This window comes from Aulonocara sp. 'chitande type north' Nkhata Bay, linkage group LG7, assembly GCF_057382095.1.
Source record: "Aulonocara sp. 'chitande type north' Nkhata Bay isolate Kocher_YH1m ecotype deep benthic linkage group LG7, A_spYH_male_GT1.1, whole genome shotgun sequence".
NCBI classification, from domain to species: domain Eukaryota; kingdom Metazoa; phylum Chordata; class Actinopteri; order Cichliformes; family Cichlidae; genus Aulonocara; species Aulonocara sp. 'chitande type north' Nkhata Bay.
In genome coordinates this window covers 10,527,215-10,549,828 of record NC_141350.1, presented here as the reverse complement: position 1 = coordinate 10,549,828, position 22,614 = coordinate 10,527,215, and the positions used below count along the sequence as shown (strand labels likewise).

At 40.5% G+C, this 22,614-nt stretch overlaps 1 protein-coding gene across 2 annotated transcripts in view; it reads left to right on the top strand.

The window, feature by feature from the left end:
* Nucleotides 1-530: 530 nt before the first annotated feature.
* sema3d (sema domain, immunoglobulin domain (Ig), short basic domain, secreted, (semaphorin) 3D) overlaps nt 531-22,614 on the top strand; it is a 30,211-nt gene continuing 8,127 nt past the window's right edge. The window contains exons 1-15 of one of the 2 annotated variants that reach the window (XM_086298497.1): nt 531-798; nt 6,829-7,085; nt 9,701-9,861; nt 11,823-11,885; nt 12,005-12,124; nt 12,220-12,313; nt 12,668-12,796; nt 14,582-14,718; nt 16,528-16,642; nt 16,887-16,956; nt 17,041-17,185; nt 17,692-17,914; nt 18,125-18,213; nt 18,412-18,453; nt 19,842-19,999. In XM_086298497.1, the coding sequence (XP_086154623.1) occupies nt 6,863-7,085; nt 9,701-9,861; nt 11,823-11,885; nt 12,005-12,124; nt 12,220-12,313; nt 12,668-12,796; nt 14,582-14,718; nt 16,528-16,642; nt 16,887-16,956; nt 17,041-17,185; nt 17,692-17,914; nt 18,125-18,213; nt 18,412-18,453; nt 19,842-19,999 (1,769 nt within the window). In that variant the 5' untranslated portion in view covers nt 531-798; nt 6,829-6,862. Of the gene's footprint in view, nt 799-2,740; nt 2,909-6,828; nt 7,086-9,700; nt 9,862-11,822; nt 11,886-12,004; nt 12,125-12,219; nt 12,314-12,667; nt 12,797-14,581; nt 14,719-16,527; nt 16,643-16,886; nt 16,957-17,040; nt 17,186-17,691; nt 17,915-18,124; nt 18,214-18,411; nt 18,454-19,841; nt 20,000-22,614 lie in introns of those variants that run through there. The other variant, XM_086298498.1, reaches the window with a different exon arrangement.

Genomic DNA, 22,614 nt, shown 5'->3' with positions numbered 1-22,614 from the left:
CTTGCCCCCAATGTATTCACTGGTGTGACAGATAAATTGATGCATGCTTAAAGAAAAAACGGGTGAGGGCATTATTGTAGAGTGAAGCACTGAGTGGTCAATAAGAGGAGAAAAGCACCACAGAAAAATGTGAGGCAGTCCTCAGTGGTTAGGTCAGTCCAATGAGCTGACTGCAATAATATTTTCAGCCATAGTTTTGCCACTAATAATTATAAAATACCACATGATCACTAACATGTTTTGCAGTAACACGAGCTGTGACTGGTGAGTCTATTCATGGTTATGAATGCTTTTCAGATCAGTTTTAAGCTGTTTTGATCATGCTATTAGCCGAAATACATAACCGTTAATAAGGCCCATCGTAACTCTAATAGTCGGAGCACTTTCGGAGGGATGAAACTGAAGCTGTGGAGCGTCCAAAAGAACGGCGGTACAGATGCTGAGGGCCCCTCCCCTCCAGCAGCAGCAGCAGCAGCAGCAGCACAACTGGGAGTTTGCCGTCTGTCTTTCCCGGGGCGTACTGCCACAGACTACCCAGCCATCCAAAATACACACACGCAGTGCACGAAGAGTTCAAGAGCGCTTTTCAGTTTAACTAACGTTACAGGGAGTGGAAATATCTGCAGGAAGACCTCATTTTATCCATCCACTTTCCTTTTGGTCGGGTTGAAGTTGTGCCAAGTGTCATACTTTTGGTCGTTTTTGTGTGTGTGTGTTTGCAACGGACAACTTTCTGAGACACTGCTATTCATGTGGTGCACTTGCACGCGAGAAGAGACGAAGTCAGCGAGCGAGCAGGTGAGGAACACGCCATAATAATAACGAGGGTAATAATCTACACCAAGTTATAACCGTGTGTCAGGTGGACCACAGTAGAGTTTAAATTAATAAATTAATACTGCAGAGTTTTAAAGGGGCTTTAACGCTTTATGTGTATCTGTACATTTTATTAAGCTGGATTTACAAACTTAAACGTATTAATCAATATTTAAGTTTCTTTATTGTTTTCTTTTTCTTGATAGATCGTTTAAAGTACAGAGACTGTATATGGATATATGAGAAGTTGGTAAGAGGGAGAATTTTTGTCTTTGCACAGTGTTTGGGGAGGGGGTGGGAATTCTAAATGCCCCCAAACTGAATGTGACTATATGGACTTAAGCCAAGTACATGTCTACTGTCTGAATTAATCATACATACAGTAAAATGTTGACGTGGACACATTTACCTCATTGAGGTCATTTATTTGTGTTTGTGCATGTTAGTGGTTTACAGTCCAGCAGAAAAGAAAACAAGTAGTGATGTAGTTCTTTCTCACTGGTCCACTCTCCCCATATATTTTTTTAAAGGTTTACCTAACTTTGGACTGGGATCTGGTGGTTCTGAGAGAGGTAAACAAGGGAGGGAGGGAGGGGAGTTTGTACTTGTGTGGATGCATTGATTTCTCTGGCAGTGTTTCAGGGGTTTCGATCAGCATGACTGAGGTAAATAAATGACTTCTGCCTTGGGCGACAGAAAGACAAGACAGAAAATCTTGTCTGATTTTCTCCTTTAAACAGCGTCCAAACATTGCGTCATTGAGATGCTGTCAGGCATACCTAATACATACACACTGCAGTATACACACACATCCCCATGTTTACTTGGCCGGGAATGGGGAAGGCTCAAGACTGCTGTGGCTGTGATAGGAACCTTCCATGTGAAAAAATAAGTTACTATGTTGGACTGATTAAAGGGGTGTATTCCATTGTTTGCTATGCCAATCAATGCCCTTCCCATGCCGTGCTACAGTTGTGCCTCCTGTGTGCACTAATTCATTCCAGTTCTATGTGGCATGTCTGGACTAATCCAACATTTCTCTAAAACAACCACAGCATCAATATTGAGCTGTGTTTTAAATGGCCTACAGCAACACTTCTGAGCTCTGTCAGAAGTCAGTGCAGTCTCATGCTGAGGCTTTTTCCTGGACAGTGATGAAAACTAAAACCTTAAAGGGGTCTTTTGCAAAACTCAACAGGTTTCGGGTGGAAAGTGTTATTAAAACATACTTGTATGCTGCACACTAGTCTAGCCTAATATGGTTATGTTTGCAAAATCCCTCAGTGCTGACAGACAAAGCAACTGAGAAGACACATTTACTGCAGTGATGTTAGTATGTTTAGAGTGTCTACAACAGCTAGGTGCCAGTGACTTGCAGACAGACTGACTGGCTCGGTTTGGCTGTTTTTCTGTGGCCTCTCTGTGTCCCCACTCTGTAAATGAACTGTGCTTAGGCTCATATGGAGATAAACTGCATAACAGAGTCTTTCCAGCACTTACAAAGAACAATACAGTTGCTTCTCAAGTGTGTAGATGACAGTTTGGTCTTGAGAAGAGTTGTTGCGTAGCCTAGATGGGTGTACCCCTATATCCTCAGGCCATGAGGATACAAGTGGGTGCACTTACAAATGTCAGTCACTGTTTTCATGCCCTATATTGCTCCCATCTGCCTCCCTCAGGATGGTATTAGCTTACACGCACACATTTGTTCATACATGCAGGCACTCATACAGATTCTGAGTGGCTTTCCGGCGTCATGACCTGTTCTGTGTGAGTAGAGTTACTGGTTTTGTTGTCAATTATCGGCAAAACTACCTGCATGTTTATCTTCATCCAACCGTCTCAGTTACATGGTCTGTTCTCTCTTTTACATATTCCCTGGCTTTGTTTTCAGCTCATGTTTTTTAATTGCCATTTTCTCTGTTGACGAGTTAAACCATAGATCAAGTATCACTCCTTGCTGCTTCCTCCCAGCTTTCCATTAACCCTTGTGTGTGACAGGAGACCTGAGCTGGCTCTGTGACAACTGCATGTGGTTGTGAGGAGCTGTGAACCTTGTCTTCTATTGTTGAAGACCAACAGTAAACATAAAGTGAGTCTTTAATAACAGGTGCTGGGGCATATTATTTGGCTTTGGTGTATTTGGTTTCCATACCAGCAGCCTCCAGGAGTGTTCCCTTTCCAGTGTTTTGAGATACAGACAAAATGTAGACAGACAGGACCTCAGGGTTGGAATTTAATCCATCTTCTTTGGTATTCCCCACAGACGTACTCTTCACTTCCAGAACGGAAGGAATTCAACTGGAATGTCCTCTTGTCTAGGCATTTCCATTCACAGATTGCATGCATATTGGTTTAGAGCAAAGTGTAATTGTGGGTTTATATTGTTTAAATTAAGACCTGAGTCATTTACTCTGGGAAATCCTCACTTAAATCCATTGACCAGGGCAGTAGAATCAACTGTCTGGAGTCCATAGAGTCTAATTTTGTATAGTTATGAGAGAGATTTGGTAATCAAACATTTTAGAAGTTATATGATATAATTAAAGGTAACAGATTCAGGAAATCCAGGCTGTCTGACTAGTAAGGGATCAACCCTATTCTGTTGCATGGAGAAATATTTGGCATCTTTACCAAGCATGGTTTGCACTGTGTATTCCTTCATTATTTGGGACTAATTTACTGCAGTGTTTTCAACTTCAAAGCCCATCTCTGTCTCCATCGCCATGTTTTGGATGATTAAATGTTGCGTGTAAGGGGATATTTTGGCAATTTATTTTGCATTCAATTTCTGGAGCGATATCTCATTTCCCAGGAGATGCACATGCTGCGCTGTTAGATATTATGTTTCAGTCAGATAATGTGGGATCACGTTAGTGATTAAAATGCTAAATGAATCACAGTTTGTGGCCTTGATGTCTACTTAATAAAATGAGTAAACAAATTACACAAAAAACTTGCACATTTATACTATGAAAGTTCCCCAAAAGCTTTAATTTATAAGCATGTATTGTAGCTTGGGGGGGGGGGGGCTTGATCTGTATCCAGAATAATACCTCAGGGATCACATGTTTCATATTTACATTTTTTTGAACCAGCAGTTAATTCCTAGCATACTTTAAAGCCGCTGATTATGAGCCTTTATATCAGTCTTATTGACAGCTTATCTTATTGACCGCTTTGCTACTGTTATTTTAATGTGGTCATAAAGTCTAACATAAAAATAAAAGACATGACATGTTTAAAACACAAAAAGTAAGGTTGATTCCTGTCTTTATGGAACAGTGACGTGTTTCCTTAATTACTTCCATCTATACCTGGAGTTATAGTTTGTAAACCCACTTTAAAACGTAATGTTTCTTCCATATTCTTTGTAGTTTGTATTTTTAGCATTTTTCCTGTGAGACATTAGCTCACACACAGAGAGTTGCATGCTTGCTTAAATACAAGGCTAAAGAAAAGATGATTGACTCTTGCCAAGAAAAACAATTAATGTCTTGAGAACTAGAAACAATTACCTATGTTGTTCTGCTAGGTCAGTGCCTGTGGTCAGGGAATAAAGACAAATAGCTGTGCTAATGCACTCCGTCCTGTGGAGATGGAGGAGTTAGATAATAGTGTACTCTACAGGGCACCTGGGTGTTGCTAAATGCCTCATTAGGGGTGGTCTTGGTGCAAGCATGCCCATAGCCAGAGCACTTCTTCACCATCTGCTCTTTTCTCATGACTGCTGGCAACTTCTGTTGTGTATTCACTTGAGCTAGTTTCTCTTTACGATTCTTGTACAGCGTGTCGGCTACTAGATTCACTGATAATACTAACTGAGTAGATGTTTTATGGCATGCAAAGACTGTATTGTTTAAACCGAAACAGAAGAGTCAGTATATTTAAAGGTGCTTTGTGTTGGTGAGAGATCAGAAGCCAGGAGCCCTTGGCTGCTAGCTTTAAATCTGTCACCATCTCTATCAGGATTGTTTCTCCTGACACCCTGCACTGTGTGCCGGCCATGCTGCCAAAGACAACAAGGACTCTAGTCACCAGGAAATAGGGGTGTTAGCTTAACTTACATGGCACAAGAAGTTGGTTTCCCCCATTATTCACATCTCTTGTGCACTTTTTCCCTTATTTCTCTTTTGTACTTTTCTTTTCCTGGGGGTCATTCTTCTAGCGGGGTGTTGCACATGTCTGTGCTGCAGATAGATGTGGGCACTCAAGCTGTGAAAAGAGATGCATTACTGAAGTGCTTATCACTTGAGTGAAATTGTGTCACTGCTCTCCTGAAAATACTGTAGGGAGGATAAGCTTCACCATCAGCACTATCAGTATCGCTCACAAAGTGCAAAGACTACAGGGATTTTAGCCTCCTAACTTTCTCACTCTCTTTGCTGATTGCCCATCCATCACGCAGAGCTCTATATCTGTATTTCTAACCCTGAAGGTGTGAACACGTCTCAATTTGTCATCCTAAATAAACACCAGTCTGTTTATCAGAGTCTAATCCTCTTCGTTTTAAAGCTATGGGGCACTTGGAAGGGTGCCGCTCACCCCTGTTTCTGCACAAAGAGCTACAGTTTTAAACATCAGATGACTGAAGAAAGAAATCAAATAAACTTAAGTGAGTTGTAGTCGAACACCTAATATCTGTTTCACATTTTACCTTGCAGTACAAATCAATGGGCAAAGACCCGGGTCAGTATATTTACTCAGGATATCACCTTTTTTTTTTTAAGGTGCTGCTTACACATTATCAAATGGCTATTCTCTATATGTGGTGGACTTCTAAGGAGCATACATGCTGTCAATATTAGAGATATAGGAGTGTGAATGTCATATCTAATCTAGCTTTAGCTTGACATTGTTTATGTTGTCACTTGACAGGTTGATGTGTGCTTTCTGAAACTGGGTGGAAGGAAAGTAATGATGGTGGCAAAAGGTCTTAAGGGGAGGCATTCTTTCAATGCATTCATTAATTTCTCCATCAATAGTCTGGTTAATTAGTATCCTAATGGCTGTGGGATTTGCAGGAATGCAGGTTAAAGACAGGGACGGTACTCAGTCTGTACTTAGAAGATGCAATGAATGCATCAACGGTGTAATAAAGGGCACAGATTTCATGAAGCTGCAATGTGTGTAAAAAAACATTTTGCATGATTCTGCACTCTTGAAGAGGTGGTAAAGTTAATCTGAATATTATCTTGTATTGTATGAATTGTGCTGACAAGCAACTTTAATTTTAAGAAGGAAAATTAGTATCAGGGTTCAGTGACAAAGCTTTATATACTAGTTCCACTGCTTCACTTTTTAGGTGTCCAAGTACCACTGAAAAAAATATAAATTTATTAAAACACAGATTTTCAGAATATAACAAGTAAGTAGTTATTTTTTAGTTCTTGTCTTTTTTCCTTCTTACTTCCTTTTTTTTTTTTTTTTTTTTTTTAAACTTGTAACAGTCTGTGCTCCTGCTACTTATTCTAAACCACACATTTATTTAAAAGCACAGCTTTTCAATCCTAGTCAGACAGCTAACTTTTCAGAATGTGAACTAATGTCTGGGCATTTTTAATTGATTGTGACGTCCTAAACAGGGCATGGCCCATTTTTTACATGGTATAAAGGAGGAAGTGACAGGGTCATCAACCAATCCTTAAGCTACTGGCAAGTATCCTTAAGGCAAAGAATTAAGTTGAGTTATCCATGTGAAAAGGATATGGGAGGAGAGAGAAAAGCGGAGACGTGCCTGATGAAAAGTAGTAGAATGCAACTGTTTTGTTAGTCTGACCTTTGTTTGGGGCAAACAGATTTAAAGGCGAAACAAAAGGAGAGCCGGTGACAAGCAACAGCTGATGTAGGATGGGCAAAGGAAGGGGACATGCCTGTAGGGCTCCATGGCGAAACAGCCACAGAAGTTTGTGTATATTCCCCCTCTCTGGAGTTAGATGAGACTGCTTGCATCCTCATACACTTATGATTGCTCCTCCCTAGCTTGACTCTTTACACTGGTCTCCCTCCAAGGTTGCAGAAAAGCACAAAGTGAAAACACTACAAGATGACTCCACACAGTATGAAGAAAGAGGACTCTAGCAATCAGACCTGGAATGAGGTTGGGGCTATGTTCTGCTTGTCTGGCAGTAATTATGGAGGCAAAGGGAAGAAGTTTATGGCTCTATTCCATCCGGAGGTCACACTGTTTGGACTGATTTTGTTGGCCATCCTCCCTGTTGGAGCAAGCATCAAACAGAGTGTCCCCAGGGTCAAACTCAGCCATAGAGGTAAGAACTAAATATTGCTGATGTTTGTTTTAATTCAAACAATATTGCTGTTTGACATAGGATTTTATCTTTTCATTTTTTTTCTTTCTTGTCATACATCTTTCCATCTTTCAGTGTGCATCTTTTTTTTCTTACTTGAATGTGACTTGTGCAACAGGCAGAGGAAATGGTAAGAGGAGAATTTAGTGAAGTTTATGGAGATGATCTGTAGCACTTAAACATGAAACAAAGTGAAATGTTTCTCACTTACTGATCCATCAGTCTGCTGTGTGGATATCATCTGACCGTATAAATGTGCTCTGTGTCCATGTATGTGGCTTTGCATAAACCAAGTGTGTTTGCTTTGTGCCACCAAAAGTTAGGAAGTTATATTTTTGCATTCCTCAAACCTGAGTGCAAACTTTACTTCAAAGTCATCATCCCTAATGCTGTGTATCAGCTACAAGGAACCACACATATTAACTTAACTTTTGTTCCATAAAATTGAATCCCCACTGTGACCTGAAAGTGAACTCACTCTGACTTCAACCTCCAAAAGCTTTTGGTCTTTTGGTCAAGGCTTCTGAAACCAACTATGCCTGGAAATAGATACATATGCATGTCCTACTGTATGTGTCCAACAAAAACATATGCAAGTAGCTGCAGGAATAAAGATTACTGTGGACACTGTTTTTTCAGCAGTTAGCCTAGTATTTAGCTCTACGGTTTGTCTTATTTTATGTTTCTTCCAAGCCAGTAAAGTAAAGTACTTTATCATGTCATGTAGTCTGATTGCCTTTAATTTGGCTACATGCTACTTTAATCTTCACTAAAGTGAATGGCTATTTGACAGCAATATCCATATTTGGTTCTCTCAGTGAGAATCACTGAGGCAAAGACAAATCTGTCAAAAATAACAAAAGCTTAACCAAGTGCATGCATCCTGCTCCTCTTGTCATCATTTCATTAGTGGACACTGTTCAAAAGCAACACCACCCAGCAGTGAATTCGCTTCCAGCATTGCATCAGCTTTACGTAAGCCCAAATACAGATTCAATGACTAAAGGGTGAAATTATAAAAAGTAAAAATCCCTCATTGAGGGAGTACCTCTAAACAAACTGCTTTAAAATAAAAACCCAAGAACTTTAGTTTTCATCTAGTGAACATGTAGCATTAGCTTCTAATCAATATGTCTGTCTGACCTAAAATATAATAGTGTCTGCCATGCTCCTCTGAATATTCTGAAACCAGAGGCATCCTACATTGCATATTTATTCCTGAGACTGTAATTGTTTCACCATAATCAGGTTTTGGTGGAGCTACAAGTGAAAACAGAAATGACCAGATGGATCATTCAATAAATGAACGTGTTACCCTGGTAGCTACAAAGTCTTTGATTACAAATGGGAATTGAGCAGGATAATTGTCTGGATAAATCATAGCAAGCATATGGGTGTGATGTGACCTGCATCCTGCACACCCCTATCCTTCACCATATGAGGTATTTTTAGCAGTGACAATGTGTCTGATGCAGTTGACCTCCTGCCATGTGCTACATGTGAGAAAGGGCAGATTCAGGCATTGCTTACAGCTCTGAAGAGGTCTCTAAGTCTAAAGCTTGATCAAGTCTTACTCCAATAACTGCGTGCATGAAAGCAACATTGAGTTCCAATAACAAAGCTAATCAAGAGGTTTTCATGTTGTTTAGGGCTCTCCTCTTTGAAGAAATGTGTGGAGACTATGCTAAGCTTCAATAGGCTCATAGTGCTGTGTGTTTACAGAACAGATTACTGCACACCACACCAAGGGCTAGCAGGCCTAATCTCTTTGTGAGTTTTGTCTGTTTGGGGCATGATATGTGTGTAGGAGGGAGATACATCAGCACATGGGGGTTCAGTGTAAAGGGGAGGTATTAAGGGAGATTGTGTGGTGAGGAGGGGTCCCAAAAGTTCAAATATTGAAGGTTGGTAACCTCTCCAATCATTCTCACCAAGAGGGTAATCACAGTGTCAATCCTTTCAGAGTGACTCCCACAGGACTCCTCTGCACCGAGCCAGTGTTTACTCAAGGCATGTGGCAAGTGTGGTGCGCTGAAAAGAGCCTCGTGATAGAAGAGAGTTCCTCTAATGGAGATCAAAGACACGATCCTGAGCTAAAAATGTCGAACATATTCAGCTTTCAGAAACCTATGGACCTTACAAGCTGCGAGTCCAGGTCTAAAGCAAGCAAACTGTATATATAATTTCATATAAAAACAGTACGTGTTCTGCATAAAAATGTACACGTGAATAGCAAAATCGTACTATTGTGTAATGGATGAACAACAGGTATTCCTGTCTAAAAGTCTACTTACTGAGATACTATGCTATCTAAATTGAAAAAAAAAAATCGTATTTATGAGCATGTGTAGCTAAACAGGATTATGCAACTTTAAGTCGAGACTTTTTTCATCTCAGTGACTGTCTTTGGGATTATACTGGTTTTAAACTGCTGAGAATAAATTGCGCCCCACAGTGTAGTCCTACCAAAATATGTTTTTTCACTTTAGTTTAATTTGACTCACAATACTGCATTTTACATGGCAGTGGGGATATTTGTTAATGTGTTTGTCTGTGTCTTTCTCATACTGGGACAGAACTGCTGAAGGTGGGCAGTGTATCTCTGTTTTTGAGCCCCTCCAATGGCCTTCATTCGCAGTCGCTGTTGTTGGATGAAGAGAGGGGTCGTCTTCTGTTGGGAGCCAGGGACCACATCTACTTGCTTGACCCTGACAATCTGGCTGAATCCCCTACAAAGGTATGCTATATATATGCATGTGTAAAATCAATATAGCATAAAGAATAATCCAGGTTCAGACGTAAAAAGACAAGACACTGTACTAAGTAAAGAGCAGTGCTTATTTTTGCATTTGTTCATGTCATTTGTTATAATGTAGACATTTTTTCAGGTACACGTCAATATATTTACAGGAGTGTAAAGTAGAGCCAGAATGATATATCAGGAGGGTCAATATATTTATAGATATTAGCTGTTTGCTGATATAGCTGTATTAGCATTTATAATGGACAATAAATGAAAATTATAAAAATAAAGAAGAAACCAGGTGCACAACCTTATGAGTGTTGATGTTTTTCCACCAGAAGGCACTCTCCAACTTCCTGTTTGAAATGCCACAAACAAACAACAAAACAAGCTGAGTTGGGTAGAGTATAAATGAGTAAAATATCGAGGACCACTTGTAAAACTAAAACAAGAATACCTCAGTATTGGTTTAAAAACCTTATATTACTTGAAGAAATTTAAGTTTAAAGCTTTCACACACGTTAACTGACCTGTTAGTTAATGTGAACAATGCATTATGGAACATTTAGCTGCTACCTGTTTGGCAATTAAGTAGGGCGATAAGAATCGTTTTTTTCCATTAGAATTTTCCTGAAATGCACTCAGCTATGTATTGTTTTAGGGAAACACTGATCTTTCAGTCAATAGCAGTCTGAAGTTATCTGTCTAGTAAGGTCAGGGTCATCAACTTAGAGAGTCCTTGCCCCCACCCACACGCATGGAGCACACACACAATTACATACATCAGGTATGTACACGTTTGATGGAGTGTGCATGCTCAGACTTTACACAAACACACAAATGCATTTGGATGGATGCCATATGTTAACATTTGTAGATGTTAGTGTGTTTATGCAGCTGAGGTTGATCCACTGGTGGGAAGACGGTGTGTTTATTTGATCTTTATCTGGTTGTTTTAACTCTTAGTCTTGCTCTTAAAGTGTTGCATTTCTGTTGCCTTTAGGGGTCATTGATATAGATGCCAGAGAGATATGAACAGAAAGTCTGACCCTCTGAGCCCTGTGAGATCAGCCTTGACAGTGAATGTGATCTTCCCCTGCAAACTCAGTGTTTATCAATTACTGAACACGCATACCTGGACTGGGACTAAAAGCCCCTTTAAGTCTTTAAATAACTATATATGCTAAAGTAAATTACTCATTTTTACTAGGTGAAACAAGGTCAGCGATCACATGAAACTCTATCCAAAACTAATTAAAACACTAACACAGGCACACTGTTCTCGCTCAGCACATCGTATTGTAACGCTGCTTTTCTGTATGATAATTCAGCCATGAATAAGTTTGGGGATAGCACTCCATGGTAGGATTTAGTGGAGGTAACACGCTAAGCACATAAGCCTGTTATAACACATGTATGAGTATGGTGGCATACATTAAAGGGAGGCTGGATGTTATACCTCAGCTAATCTCTTACCACAACACCTACAGGTGTTTAAATACTGTAAAAATGCCATTTGTTATTTAGATATGGATAGAGATGAAAGGGAAAACATTGTGTAGTTATTATTCGTTTCATTTTACGTTTAGCATATTTCGGTGTAAAAATAGAATGAAATAAAATACTATTTAAAGCAAAGGAAAAAAAGTTTGAGCGTTCAGGGGCCTGCTCTTGTTTTTAACTTTTTAACTTAAATGATTCATTAAAAAAGAATCAGGTTAAAGGATCTAAAAGAAATCCAGAAAATCTTGTATCCTACTCTATATTCTCAAAAGTAACAGCTATTCATGGAATGTTTGTCACAAATAAAAAAATTTAATCTTTAGAACTTAAATATTTTAGCATAGCATGCAAACTATAAAGAACTGCAACAGGTCTTCTGTAAATTGAAGCTGAATGCTCACATTCTGGTTATATTGTAAGAAGTGAAATATTTCTGATTTATCGGTTATTAGATTCACTGGCCTGCTCTGAAGGAAAACGTGGAAATGTGCAAACTGGCTGGCAAAAATGAAAATGTAAGTGTTTCTAAAGAAATCTATAGAGTTTAAGTTTCTGTGATTACTAAATGTATGTGTTCAATCAGTCCTTCCAGTGTACCTCATACATGTTCTTTTTCTGTCCCTGCTTGTTCTAGCTGGAATGTGCAAATTTTATCAGGGTCCTTCACAATTACAACCGAACACATGTCTATGCCTGTGGGACAGGGGCCTTCCACCCCACTTGTGCATTCATTGAAATCACTGGCCACAAAAAGGTAAAGTGGGCATGAGTGGATCTTAACAGGAAACATTTTGACTAGAGTTGATAAATAGGCTTACGTTTGTGAATCCTCTTAATTTTGTCTCTCAGGATGGCGTTTTGAAGCTGCTGTCTAATACAGAGGAGTCTGGCAGGTTGAAATGTCCTTTTGATCCCTTGCAGCCATTTACATCAGTCCTCACAGGTAAGATAACATAGGTGACATTGTACAAAGCAGTCCTCTACCTGCCTTATCTTTTATTGAGCGAGAATTTTATAGCTGCAGAGCGCCACGCTTCACTTCACTCAGTTATTTGCAATGAATTTGTATTCACGTCTTTGTTTGTCAGCCCTCTTCTCCCATTTTTGGGGGCCAAGAAAGACACAAGCTTACGTGTCTCTGCAGCAACAACAAAGTTACTTGGCAGACAAATGCAAAACAATTGTGTCTCTTGCATGTGCTTGTTTCAGTATGTTAATTGAAATCTTACTCACTCTGTATATATTTAAAAAAAAAGCTGTAAGATTTGTTTTCTAAGTCTACTGTGCTTCTATTTAGATCAGTACCTGTATGCGGGCACATCTTCAGACTTCCTGGGCAAAGATACAACGTTCACACGCTCCCTAGGCCCTCCTCCTGACCAACACTACATACGCACAGACATCTCTGAAGACTACTGGATCAATGGTACACACATGCTTGCACACATCCACGTTAACAGGCTGACTGCACTCCAAACTTGTTATTGCTTTTTCGCATAACTTCTGGCCTCTCTACTGATACAAAGAGCCTCTCTGTGCCCTCAGGATGGTTATTGGCATTCCAGAGGGAAGGAAACCGCCCACTTACTCATTTAGCTGGAACTTTTATATGATTGCCATAGCTGAGCCAGGACCACGCCTATGGGGGAATTTACAGTGTGCCACAAAGTTCACAGTCCTAGTCACACCGCATGTTAGCCAGGGGTATGCACAGTCATCACTTAGGACTGAGGAGTGACCTTCTCTGCATGCATCATCTCCTGTTTGCAGTGTTTTATAGCCACTGATGGACTGTCATGTATCAACAGTTGTCACTAGAACCTAAATCCTTACACATGGTCTCCACATTTCACAACTACACAGTCAGAGATTTTTGGAGTAATGCGCGCTCTCTCTCTCCCTCTCCCTCTCTGTCGGTGTGTGTAAACAGTGAGTGTCGACACAGGGCGGCCGTCTCGTTTTCCCATTTCTTGGAGTGTTTCGGTGTTTCAGTGAAACATCTTTTCATGACTAGCAATGACCTTCTGTCCCATGTGTTAGCTATAATGCATTAAGCCGTTCCAGTTGGGGAATCACCCTCTAGTGGTTGGCTTGGCTTCTAGGTGTCGAGCTAATGTTGATGTAATGTCACTGTAACGTTTAAACTTTTGGGCTTGTTCCCTCCTGATGGCAACATGCTGTTGTTTCTCCTCACTGCTATTTTCCTACATCATATGTAGCACTTGTTGTTTTAATACAGTGTCCAGTGCCGTAAATGCAGTTGAAAATTGTGCTTACTAATAATTCTTAGTAGCTTGAACAGTTAAAATCAATCCAAAAATAACCTATTTGCCCTCCAGTAATTTTCAGAGGCAAACATGCTTTGTGCAGTTTAACTGTATTGTAAGTATTAATTATCCATTTGATAATTAGCAAGTGTACAGATTAAATTTTGCACATACACACAGGATCATCACATAAAACATAATATATTCTTATTCATAGGCCCGTGACAGTTTTATTTTTTAATTTTTTCACAATCAAAAACATTTTAGACATAGAATTATCTCTCAACTCTTTTGTTCCATTCAGATGTCTGGACTGTTTGAAGTTTTTTCTGCTGTATCTTCTTTTGCAATTGTTGCATTCACAGCTGTCCTGCTTTACTGTCACCTTTGCATCAGCATTGTGTCTAACCACAGCAGGTACTTCCCTTTGCATTATTCAGTTTTTAAATGTTTGCTAAAACATCCAGAAGTATCGTGTCAGTTTCATGTTGATAGATTGCTTTCACGTCCCAAAGAGGCCAAAAAAACCAGTAACAAAGATTTTAAGTACAGGACATATACACTTGTCATAGATGCTCACATATAAATCAGATGTTTAACCCAGGGTGTGTAAGAGTATCTTTATGCTGCACTGATGCATAATTGATACTGCCTGACATACTGAAAATCATGTAAATTTAAACAAAACTGCTTTTAAAGTCAATTAAATCTTCTTTTACAATTGCTGCATGTACCTAAGTGCAGTTTATGTTCAGCCCATTTCAGCTTTACACTTAGTAAAGAGAGAGTAATACATCAAATCTCTCTGCAGAAATAGAAGACGACTGTAAATAAACACATGCTAAGTGTAGTTTTAATGCTACCTTAAGACTGCAGTTCATGCCAAAACCATTATGACTCATTTTAATGCTATTTCCTCTGTCTTCTCCATTCTGTGTCTTCAGAGGCCAGGTTTATAGCTGCCCATCCCATTGCAGACACCTACAATCCAGATGATGATAAAGTATACTTTTTCTTCCGCGAGGTGTCCTGGGAAGGCAACGACAAAAGCATCCTCTCCCGAGTGGCTCGTGTGTGCAAGGTGAGATATTACAGGAGAGAGGTGTGGAAAGTAGGAGATATATGGTGGAGGGGTGAAGGGGCTGGTACAGTATAACTAATGAGCAACAGCAAAGCCAATGAAAGACAGTATGATGCTGTACATGGATGCTGAGGCCCAGGTAGTGATGTGGTAGGTGCAGAGAACTGGTGCTTGAAAAGACAGCCTAAAGTAGATAGGACCTTGTAAAATAAGAGATGGTGTCCTGATCGGGTGTGAATCTTTGGCTGGGAGGAACCGTTCCCAATTTTATCCCAATTCTTTTGTGGTCATCCAACTCTGTCTGGAGCAGTAAATCATGGTTAGAATTCTTATGTTTGCTGTGTTTTTACTACCTAGTCAGTCACTGAGGTCAATATAGGTAATTTCTTTTCTGAAAGACCTTTGATGATAATGTGTCACTGCCACTTAGGTTCTGTTTGACAGCACGTCAAAACAACTATAAGTTTAGCTGCACCGCTGACTGTGGGCATAAGCAGTGCAGTTGCATGATCTGAGGCTCTCTGTGCACCACGCCGTGTGTCGCAAGAGGCAGACTAAACACAACAAAAAGCAAGCCATTTATTATGGCTGATGAAAAGTCCATAAATACAAAGTGCATAAGAAAAATAACAAAATAGAGACTATAGAAGTGGAGACAGCTGGGGCAAACTAGACGGATATAGGCAATCAAGAGAGGGAGACAAGATCAAGTTCAAGGGGGCCAAATACTTTTACAAGCCACTGTAAATCACCTTTTCAAAGATGCTTAAACATAACTGTGAGGATGAAAAATGAAATCAAAACAGGAATCAAGCCCTCAACCTATACTTAAAAAAACAACCAAGCTATAAGACCAAACAGAAAACAGCCAATAAATGACAAAATCCAGAAATCAAAAGATTCAACTCTATGTAACAGACCAGGCATTATAACACAGTGTCCAATTAGTTCTCAGAGTGGAACTAGGTGACATGGCAGTTTAATATTAGCATGCACGATCCAGGACTGCATTCTTAGAAAAAAGCTTTCAGTGTGGTTATGACTTGAGAATAAGCCGTAAAGCAGACTGGAAGGAGATTCGTCTGAATTACGGCCCTTTCTTCTCTGAGCCATGTGTCTCTCATGTACTTTGTACTTTGGTTCATATTCATTATCTGCATTGTGAATGATAGCTCCTTACATCAATCCTCTTTGAAGATTATCACCATTGTGAAAGATCCCCATTAAGTGCTTACATTTTGGGGGGTCTCTTAAGCACAAGTGTGTTTTTTGTGTGTTAAACCATAACAGCCCTTTCTACACCACTTGGCTAAGCTTAACAAGGGGGGTCTTTTAAGTTTTCAATGCGTGACAAGGAGATACACTTGAACCCTCTTACCATACCTCAGTCAAAGGTCTCAATTTAAAACAGCAATTCATATGCTAAAGTAAAACCTGCATTATTAATCAGCATTTGAATTCTCCCCTTCATCACGCTGCACTTCCCCTTCGTTCGTTTTCCTTTTATGTTTTTCACCCTTCTCAGTGTTTTCCTTTCACTTTTCAGTTACTCCTGACTGAAGGTCTTCTTTGTGCAAGTTAAACAAGCAAATGTATTCCAGAGGCATGTGGTTCACTTGTTTATTTTCATAATTAGTGAAGGAAACCTGAGTCAGTCTATGATGCTCTGTGTTGTCTTTCCAACCGCATTGGCTGGATTACAGTGTTTATGCTCAAATGTATATTATTAATTACAGTTCGTGTTCAGCCGCGTTGGACAGCTGCACTCTCCGACGATGGTTTGTTACAGAGTGTGTGGTTGTGTTTCAGAATGATGTGGGTGGGCTGAGGAGTCTGACCAATAAATGGACAACCTTCCTCAAAGCCAGACTTGTGTGTTCCATCCCTGGGCCAGATGGCGTGGACACACACTTTGATCAGCTCCGTAAGTGACTGTAAGATTAAAAACTGAAAATCTGGTCAATAAAGTCAGTTATATGTTCTAAAAATTGTCTTCGGAGAAAATTTCATACAAGGACGGAAATGCATCAACAGTACCACATGGCTAATGGTGCTACCAACTGCAGTTCTTCAATACTGCAATTTATTGTTGGATGCTCGCCTAAATCTTTTCTGTTTGGTTATTGATAACAAAAAAAAAACCTTTTTCATTCTTTTTTATTTTGTAGAGGATGTCTTTCTACTCCCAACCAGAGATGACAAAAACCCCATAGTGTATGCAGTCTTCACAACCTCTAGGTATGATTTTTATCAACACAACCTCAGGTCCTTTCCTGTTTCTCCAAGCATTAACCTGACCTGTTCTTTTTACTTTTCCTCCAGTTCCATTTTCCGTGGCTCAGCAGTGTGTGTTTATAGCATGGCAGACATAAGGGCTGTGTTTAATGGACCTTATGCCCACAAGGAGGGGCCTGACCACCGCTGGGTAGAATATGAGGGGAGGATACCATATCCCCGTCCTGGAACGGTATGTTGTATGCCAAAGAGAAGAGCATAAAGGAAAAAAAAGAAAAGAAATCATCTGTACCTTCTGCACTTATCACTGTTAGCTATTCTGTTTCCATATATTGGATAAGGTGTTTAATTTTCCTCCTAATCGAAAAATTATAAACATGGCTTTAATGTAAAGGTTTGCTGGAGGGCATACTTACATCTGCACATGCAGCCTGGTAATGCATGACCTTCACTTACACTTTGATGAGGTTACTTGAGAAGTTAATCAGATTCATGTTTCATTTTGTTTAAAAAAAAAAGATTAATTAAGCGAAGTAATGTGATGGACAATTTGGTGCTGACATCAAGTGTGAAACAGATGTTTCACATATGCTTTGTCTCCTGCTGTTCTTATTTTAGCCTCTAGAAGGAGACACATACCAATAAATTGTTTGAGTGAATCTGCTCCATAGTTGAACTGGTGGAAGGAAATATAGAAAACACGGTCACTAATCAGCTGTGATTTTTTTGTAATTTTAGTGCCCAAGCAAAACATATGATCCAAAGATCAAGACCACTAAAGACTTCCCGGATGAAGTTGTCAGATTTATTCGATTCCACCCTCTGATGTATCACTCTGTCTACCCTCTCACTGGTCGTCCTGTGTTCACACGTGTCAAAGTTGACTACACCTTGACTCACATTGTGGTGGACAGAGTTTTGGCAGATGATGGCCAGTATGAGGTTATGTTCGTGGGAACAGGTGAGTCACACCTCTCCTCCTAGTTTTTGTGAAAGTCAACATTTGACCAGCAGAGGGCAGTATATTACTTGTTGTTTTCGTTGGCATTGGACAGATTTTGTGTAGGGTGAAATGAACATATGCAGTCTATGTTTTATATGCTTCAAGCAACTCTCTGAAGATATTCTGGTGGTAATTTCACCCCTCTTTCTTTCTGTCTCACTCTCCTAGATGTTGGCTCCATTCTTAAGGTAGTGAGCATCACTCAAGAAAACTGGTCAACAGAGGAAGTGGTTCTTGAAGAGCTTCAAGTGTTCCAGGTTTAGTTCAAAACACAGTTATTCAAATAAATACACACATATGTTACACACTGATTTGCTGAGTTTTGTTTCCTCATAGTGTAGCTGTCAGTGACTTATAAGACAGTGAAATATTTATATGTAATGAATACATAACTGACCTCCAATAATTTATATCCATTAGCTTTTAAGTTGATGGAGTTTGTTTTCTTTTTGCAGAATCCCTCGCCTATCCTTAGTTTGGAGATCTCGTCTAAACAGGTTTGTTCTGCACACTTTGTGCAATTGTTCGTGCAAATTTGCTCTTCGCTTCGATTAAGCCACATGCATTAAGTTATATGCACATGGCTTGTGTGGCACAAATCATATAGTTTTTATCTTGTTATTCATGTTTTGGTTTTCCTCTCTGTCTGTAGTCTTCCCCATTTTCTTGTAGCTCTCTCACCCTTACGCCTCATTATATAAGGGTCAGGAATGTCAGTAGACACTTCAACCCCAATCACAGCTTCCATTAATCACCAACAGTGTTTGACCTGTGTCTGTGTGCCTGCCCGCTAGAGTTTTGAGGCGAGTCAGACTAGATCCAGTTGCAACTGCGAAATTCAGCCTATTCATTTTGCAAGCCAAATGTCAGCCTTCACAGAAACCTAAGAATATCTTGGAGTATTCTTTAAGTTATAACCTGATTTTCAAAAAGTAGTAATCATTTAAGAAACTTAACCATGTGCTTTTAATAAAATAAAAAATATATCAGACTCATATCTATATGCAGCCATTCTTTCAGCAGTATACGCTATCTTAAATTGGTCCTACACCACAAAGGAAACCATATGAAGACTATGCACTAAAGCATACTAGATCAATAGCAACCTTGCAACCGAACTTTTTAGAGCAGCAAAGATTTCTTTAAGTTTCTTGAAGACGTTTCACTTCTTATCCAAGAAGCTTCTTCTTAAATTCCAAGCTTAGAGCTGACGAAGCTGGTGAAACAACTTCAAGAAACTACCAGATCTGTTTTATATGAACTTGTTTCAGTGCCAACTCTGTAATTACATCCCATACTACACTGAAGCAAAAATGCCTTCAAATCACAAGTATCACCTCACATAGTTCACTCAAGGCCTTCCGTCTGTAGTCTACTGTTCTGTGTAGGTGTTTATGTTTTGTTGTCCTAGCAGCCTTGTTTCTGTTGATTAATGCCATCTTCGTTCTGTATTGTAATGTGATTTTTATCTGCAACAGATCAAGAATTTAGTGGAAGCCGGTTTTTACTCACTCAGAGCAGTTTAAATGTAGTGTATTTAATGTTGCGTAGAATCTTTTTCTTTATAAAAATAGTACATAGTGTACAAAGAAAATGTTATGCTAAGAAGGGGAAATCTTTAAATCTCTGTGTGATTCATTTAAAGCAAACATGTTCTGATAGATGAAGAATGTTAATGCGGAAAGAGGAAAACTTTTTAATAAATATAATTTTAATATAGAACAAATATTTTTTCCATAAAAAATAGTTTTAGCTTTAGCAGACTTAACTAATTAACTATTTACGCAACATAGTGATATGTCCTCTGTTGATGATGTACAATTGTTAAAGTTGAAGGTGCTTTGTATGTTTGTATGTCTTGAAGCAATGTTGTGTTTTACCATAGCAACAGCTCTACGTGGGTTCAAGTGAGGGTCTAGCCCAGGTTTCACTCAGCAGATGCCACCTATATGGCCAGGCTTGTGCTGAATGCTGCCTGGCACGAGATCCCTACTGTGCCTGGGATGGACACACATGCGCACGATATATCCCTGCCTCTAAGAGGTATGCACATGACACTTGTAGTACTTTTGTATTTTTGAAATGTCCTCATGCATTAATTCAAAGCAGTAAGCCTGAAACAAGTATCTGAACAAACCCCAAAATAAAAGGAAATCATTAGAGTGCAAATGTGGACCGGTGAACACTGACTCGTTGGTTCCATAGTTTGCCAGGGGGTGTGTCTGTTTGTGTGTGTTTCCAAGGCTAGTTCTTAATGCTGGAACTCTCAGACGTTCATAGCTCTCCCTAAATTTTTTTTCTGTTTTCATTCTCTTCACCTCACAATATTTTCCAAGCCATTAGGTAATTATTTTCTCAGGCAATGATTAAAGATGTTTCAGCGTGTTTTCGGCTGACACTGTCATTCCACACTTGCAGAGTGTGGTCCTTAAGGTGAAAATCAAATCCTGTTCTGTGTTTTTGTTTGTGAGCTTGCTTGCATGAATCCAAGCTCTGAACAAACTGTGCCCTACAGTTTGGGTTCATAGTGCCATATTATTGCCCAGTAGGGATTTTGTTATGGTTTGTACAATAGTGGAGGCCTCCAGGGCTCTTTGAAAGCAGACCTTCAGAGTGTCAGGGAATGTAGGCTACAGATGTCCCACCACACAGGACTAGCAGGAAGTGGAGGAAGAAATCAATACAAACTGAAGGAGCCCAAGTGAGCAACACAAGTCAGAGGTCAAAGAAACTTGTTTCTTTCTTCTTTAAAAAAAAAAACCCAAAACTGGTACACTCTAAATGTTTTTGCAGGAAAACAGATAAAAATGCCAACAAGATGATGCCCTCAACTCTGTGTGTGTGTGTGTGTGTGTGTGTGTGTGTGTGTGTGTGTGTGTGTGTGTGTGTGTGTGTGTGTGTGTGTGTGTGTGTATATATATATATATATATATATATATATATAAATAAAAATAAAAACACCCAGCACGCCCGGGTCCTCTACCAGAGGCCTGGGAGCTTGAGGGTCCTGCGCAGTATCTTAGCTGTTCCCAGGACTGCGCTCTTCTGGACAGAGATCTCCGATGTTATTCCCGGGATCTGCTGGAGCCACTCGCCTAGCTTGGGAGTCACCGCACCTAGTGCTCCGATTACCACGGGGACCACCGTTACCTTCACCCTCCACATCCTCTCGAGCTCTTCTCTGAGCCCTTGGTATTTCTCCAGCTTCTCATGTTCCTTCTTCCTGATATTGCTGTCATTCGGAACCGCTACATCGATCACTACGGCCGTCTTCTTCTGTTTGTCTACCACCACTATGTCCGGTTGGTTAGCCACCACCATTTTGTCCGTCTGTATCTGGAAGTCCCACAGGATCTTAGATCGGTCATTCTCCACCACCCTTGGGGGCATCTCCCATTTTGACCTTGGGACTTCCAGGTTGTACTCGGCACAGATGTTCCTGTACACTATGCCGGCCACTTGGTTATGGCGTTCCATGTATGCCTTGCCTGCTAGCATCTTGCACCCTGCTGTTATGTGCTGGATTGTCTCTGGGGCATCTTTACACAGCCTGCACCTGGGGTCTTGCCTGGTGTGATAGACCCCAGCCTCTATGGATCTTGTACTCAGAGCTTGTTCTTGTGCTGCCATGATTAGTGCCTCTGTGCTGTCTTTCAGTCCAGCTTTGTCCAGCCACTGGTAGGATTTCTGGATATCAGCCACCTCCTCTATCTGCCGGTGGTACATACCGTGCAGGGGCCTGTCCTTCCATGATGGTTCCTCGTCTCCCTCCTCTTTCTTGGGTTTCTGCTGCCTGAGGTATTCACTGAGCACTCGGTCAGTTGGGGCCATCTTCCCAATGTATTCTTGGATGTTCGTTGTCTCATCCTGGACTGTGGTGCTGACACTCACCAGTCCCCGGCCCCCTTCCTTCCGCTTAGCGTACAGCCTCAGGGTGCTGGACTTGGGGTGAAACCCTCCATGCATGGTAAGGAGCTTTCTTGTCTTTATGTCAGTGGCTTCTATCTCCTCCTTTGGCCAGCCTATTACCCCAGCAGGGTACCTGATCACGGGTAGGGCATGGGTGTTGATGGCCCGGATCTTGTTCTTACCATTCAGCTGACTCCTTAGGACTTGCCTGACCCTCTGCAGGTACTTGGTGGTTGCAGCTTTTCTAGCCTCTTCATGGTTCCCATTCGCCTGCTGGATCCCCAGGTACTTGTAACTGTCCTCTACATCTGCAATGTTGCCTTCTGGTAGTTCAATCCCCTCAGTTCTGACTACCTTCCCTCTCTTTGTTACCATCCTACTACACTTCTCCAGTCCGAACGACATTCCAATGTCATTGCTGTATAGCCTGGTAGTGTGGATCAGTGAATCGATGTCTCGTTCACTCTTGGCATACAGCTTGATGTCATCCATGTACAGGAGGTGGCTGACAACTGCTCCGTTCCGTAGTTGGTATCCGTAGCCAGTCTTGTTAATGATCTCACTGAGGGGGTTCAGGCCTATGCAGAACAGCAGTGGGGACAGAGCATCTCCTTGGTAGATCCCGCACTTGATGGTGACTTGTGCTATGGGCTTGGAGTTGGCCTCTAGTGTTGTACGCCACATCCCCATTGAGTTCCTGATGAAGGCTCTTAGGGTCCCATTGATCTTGTACAATTCTAGGCATTCCA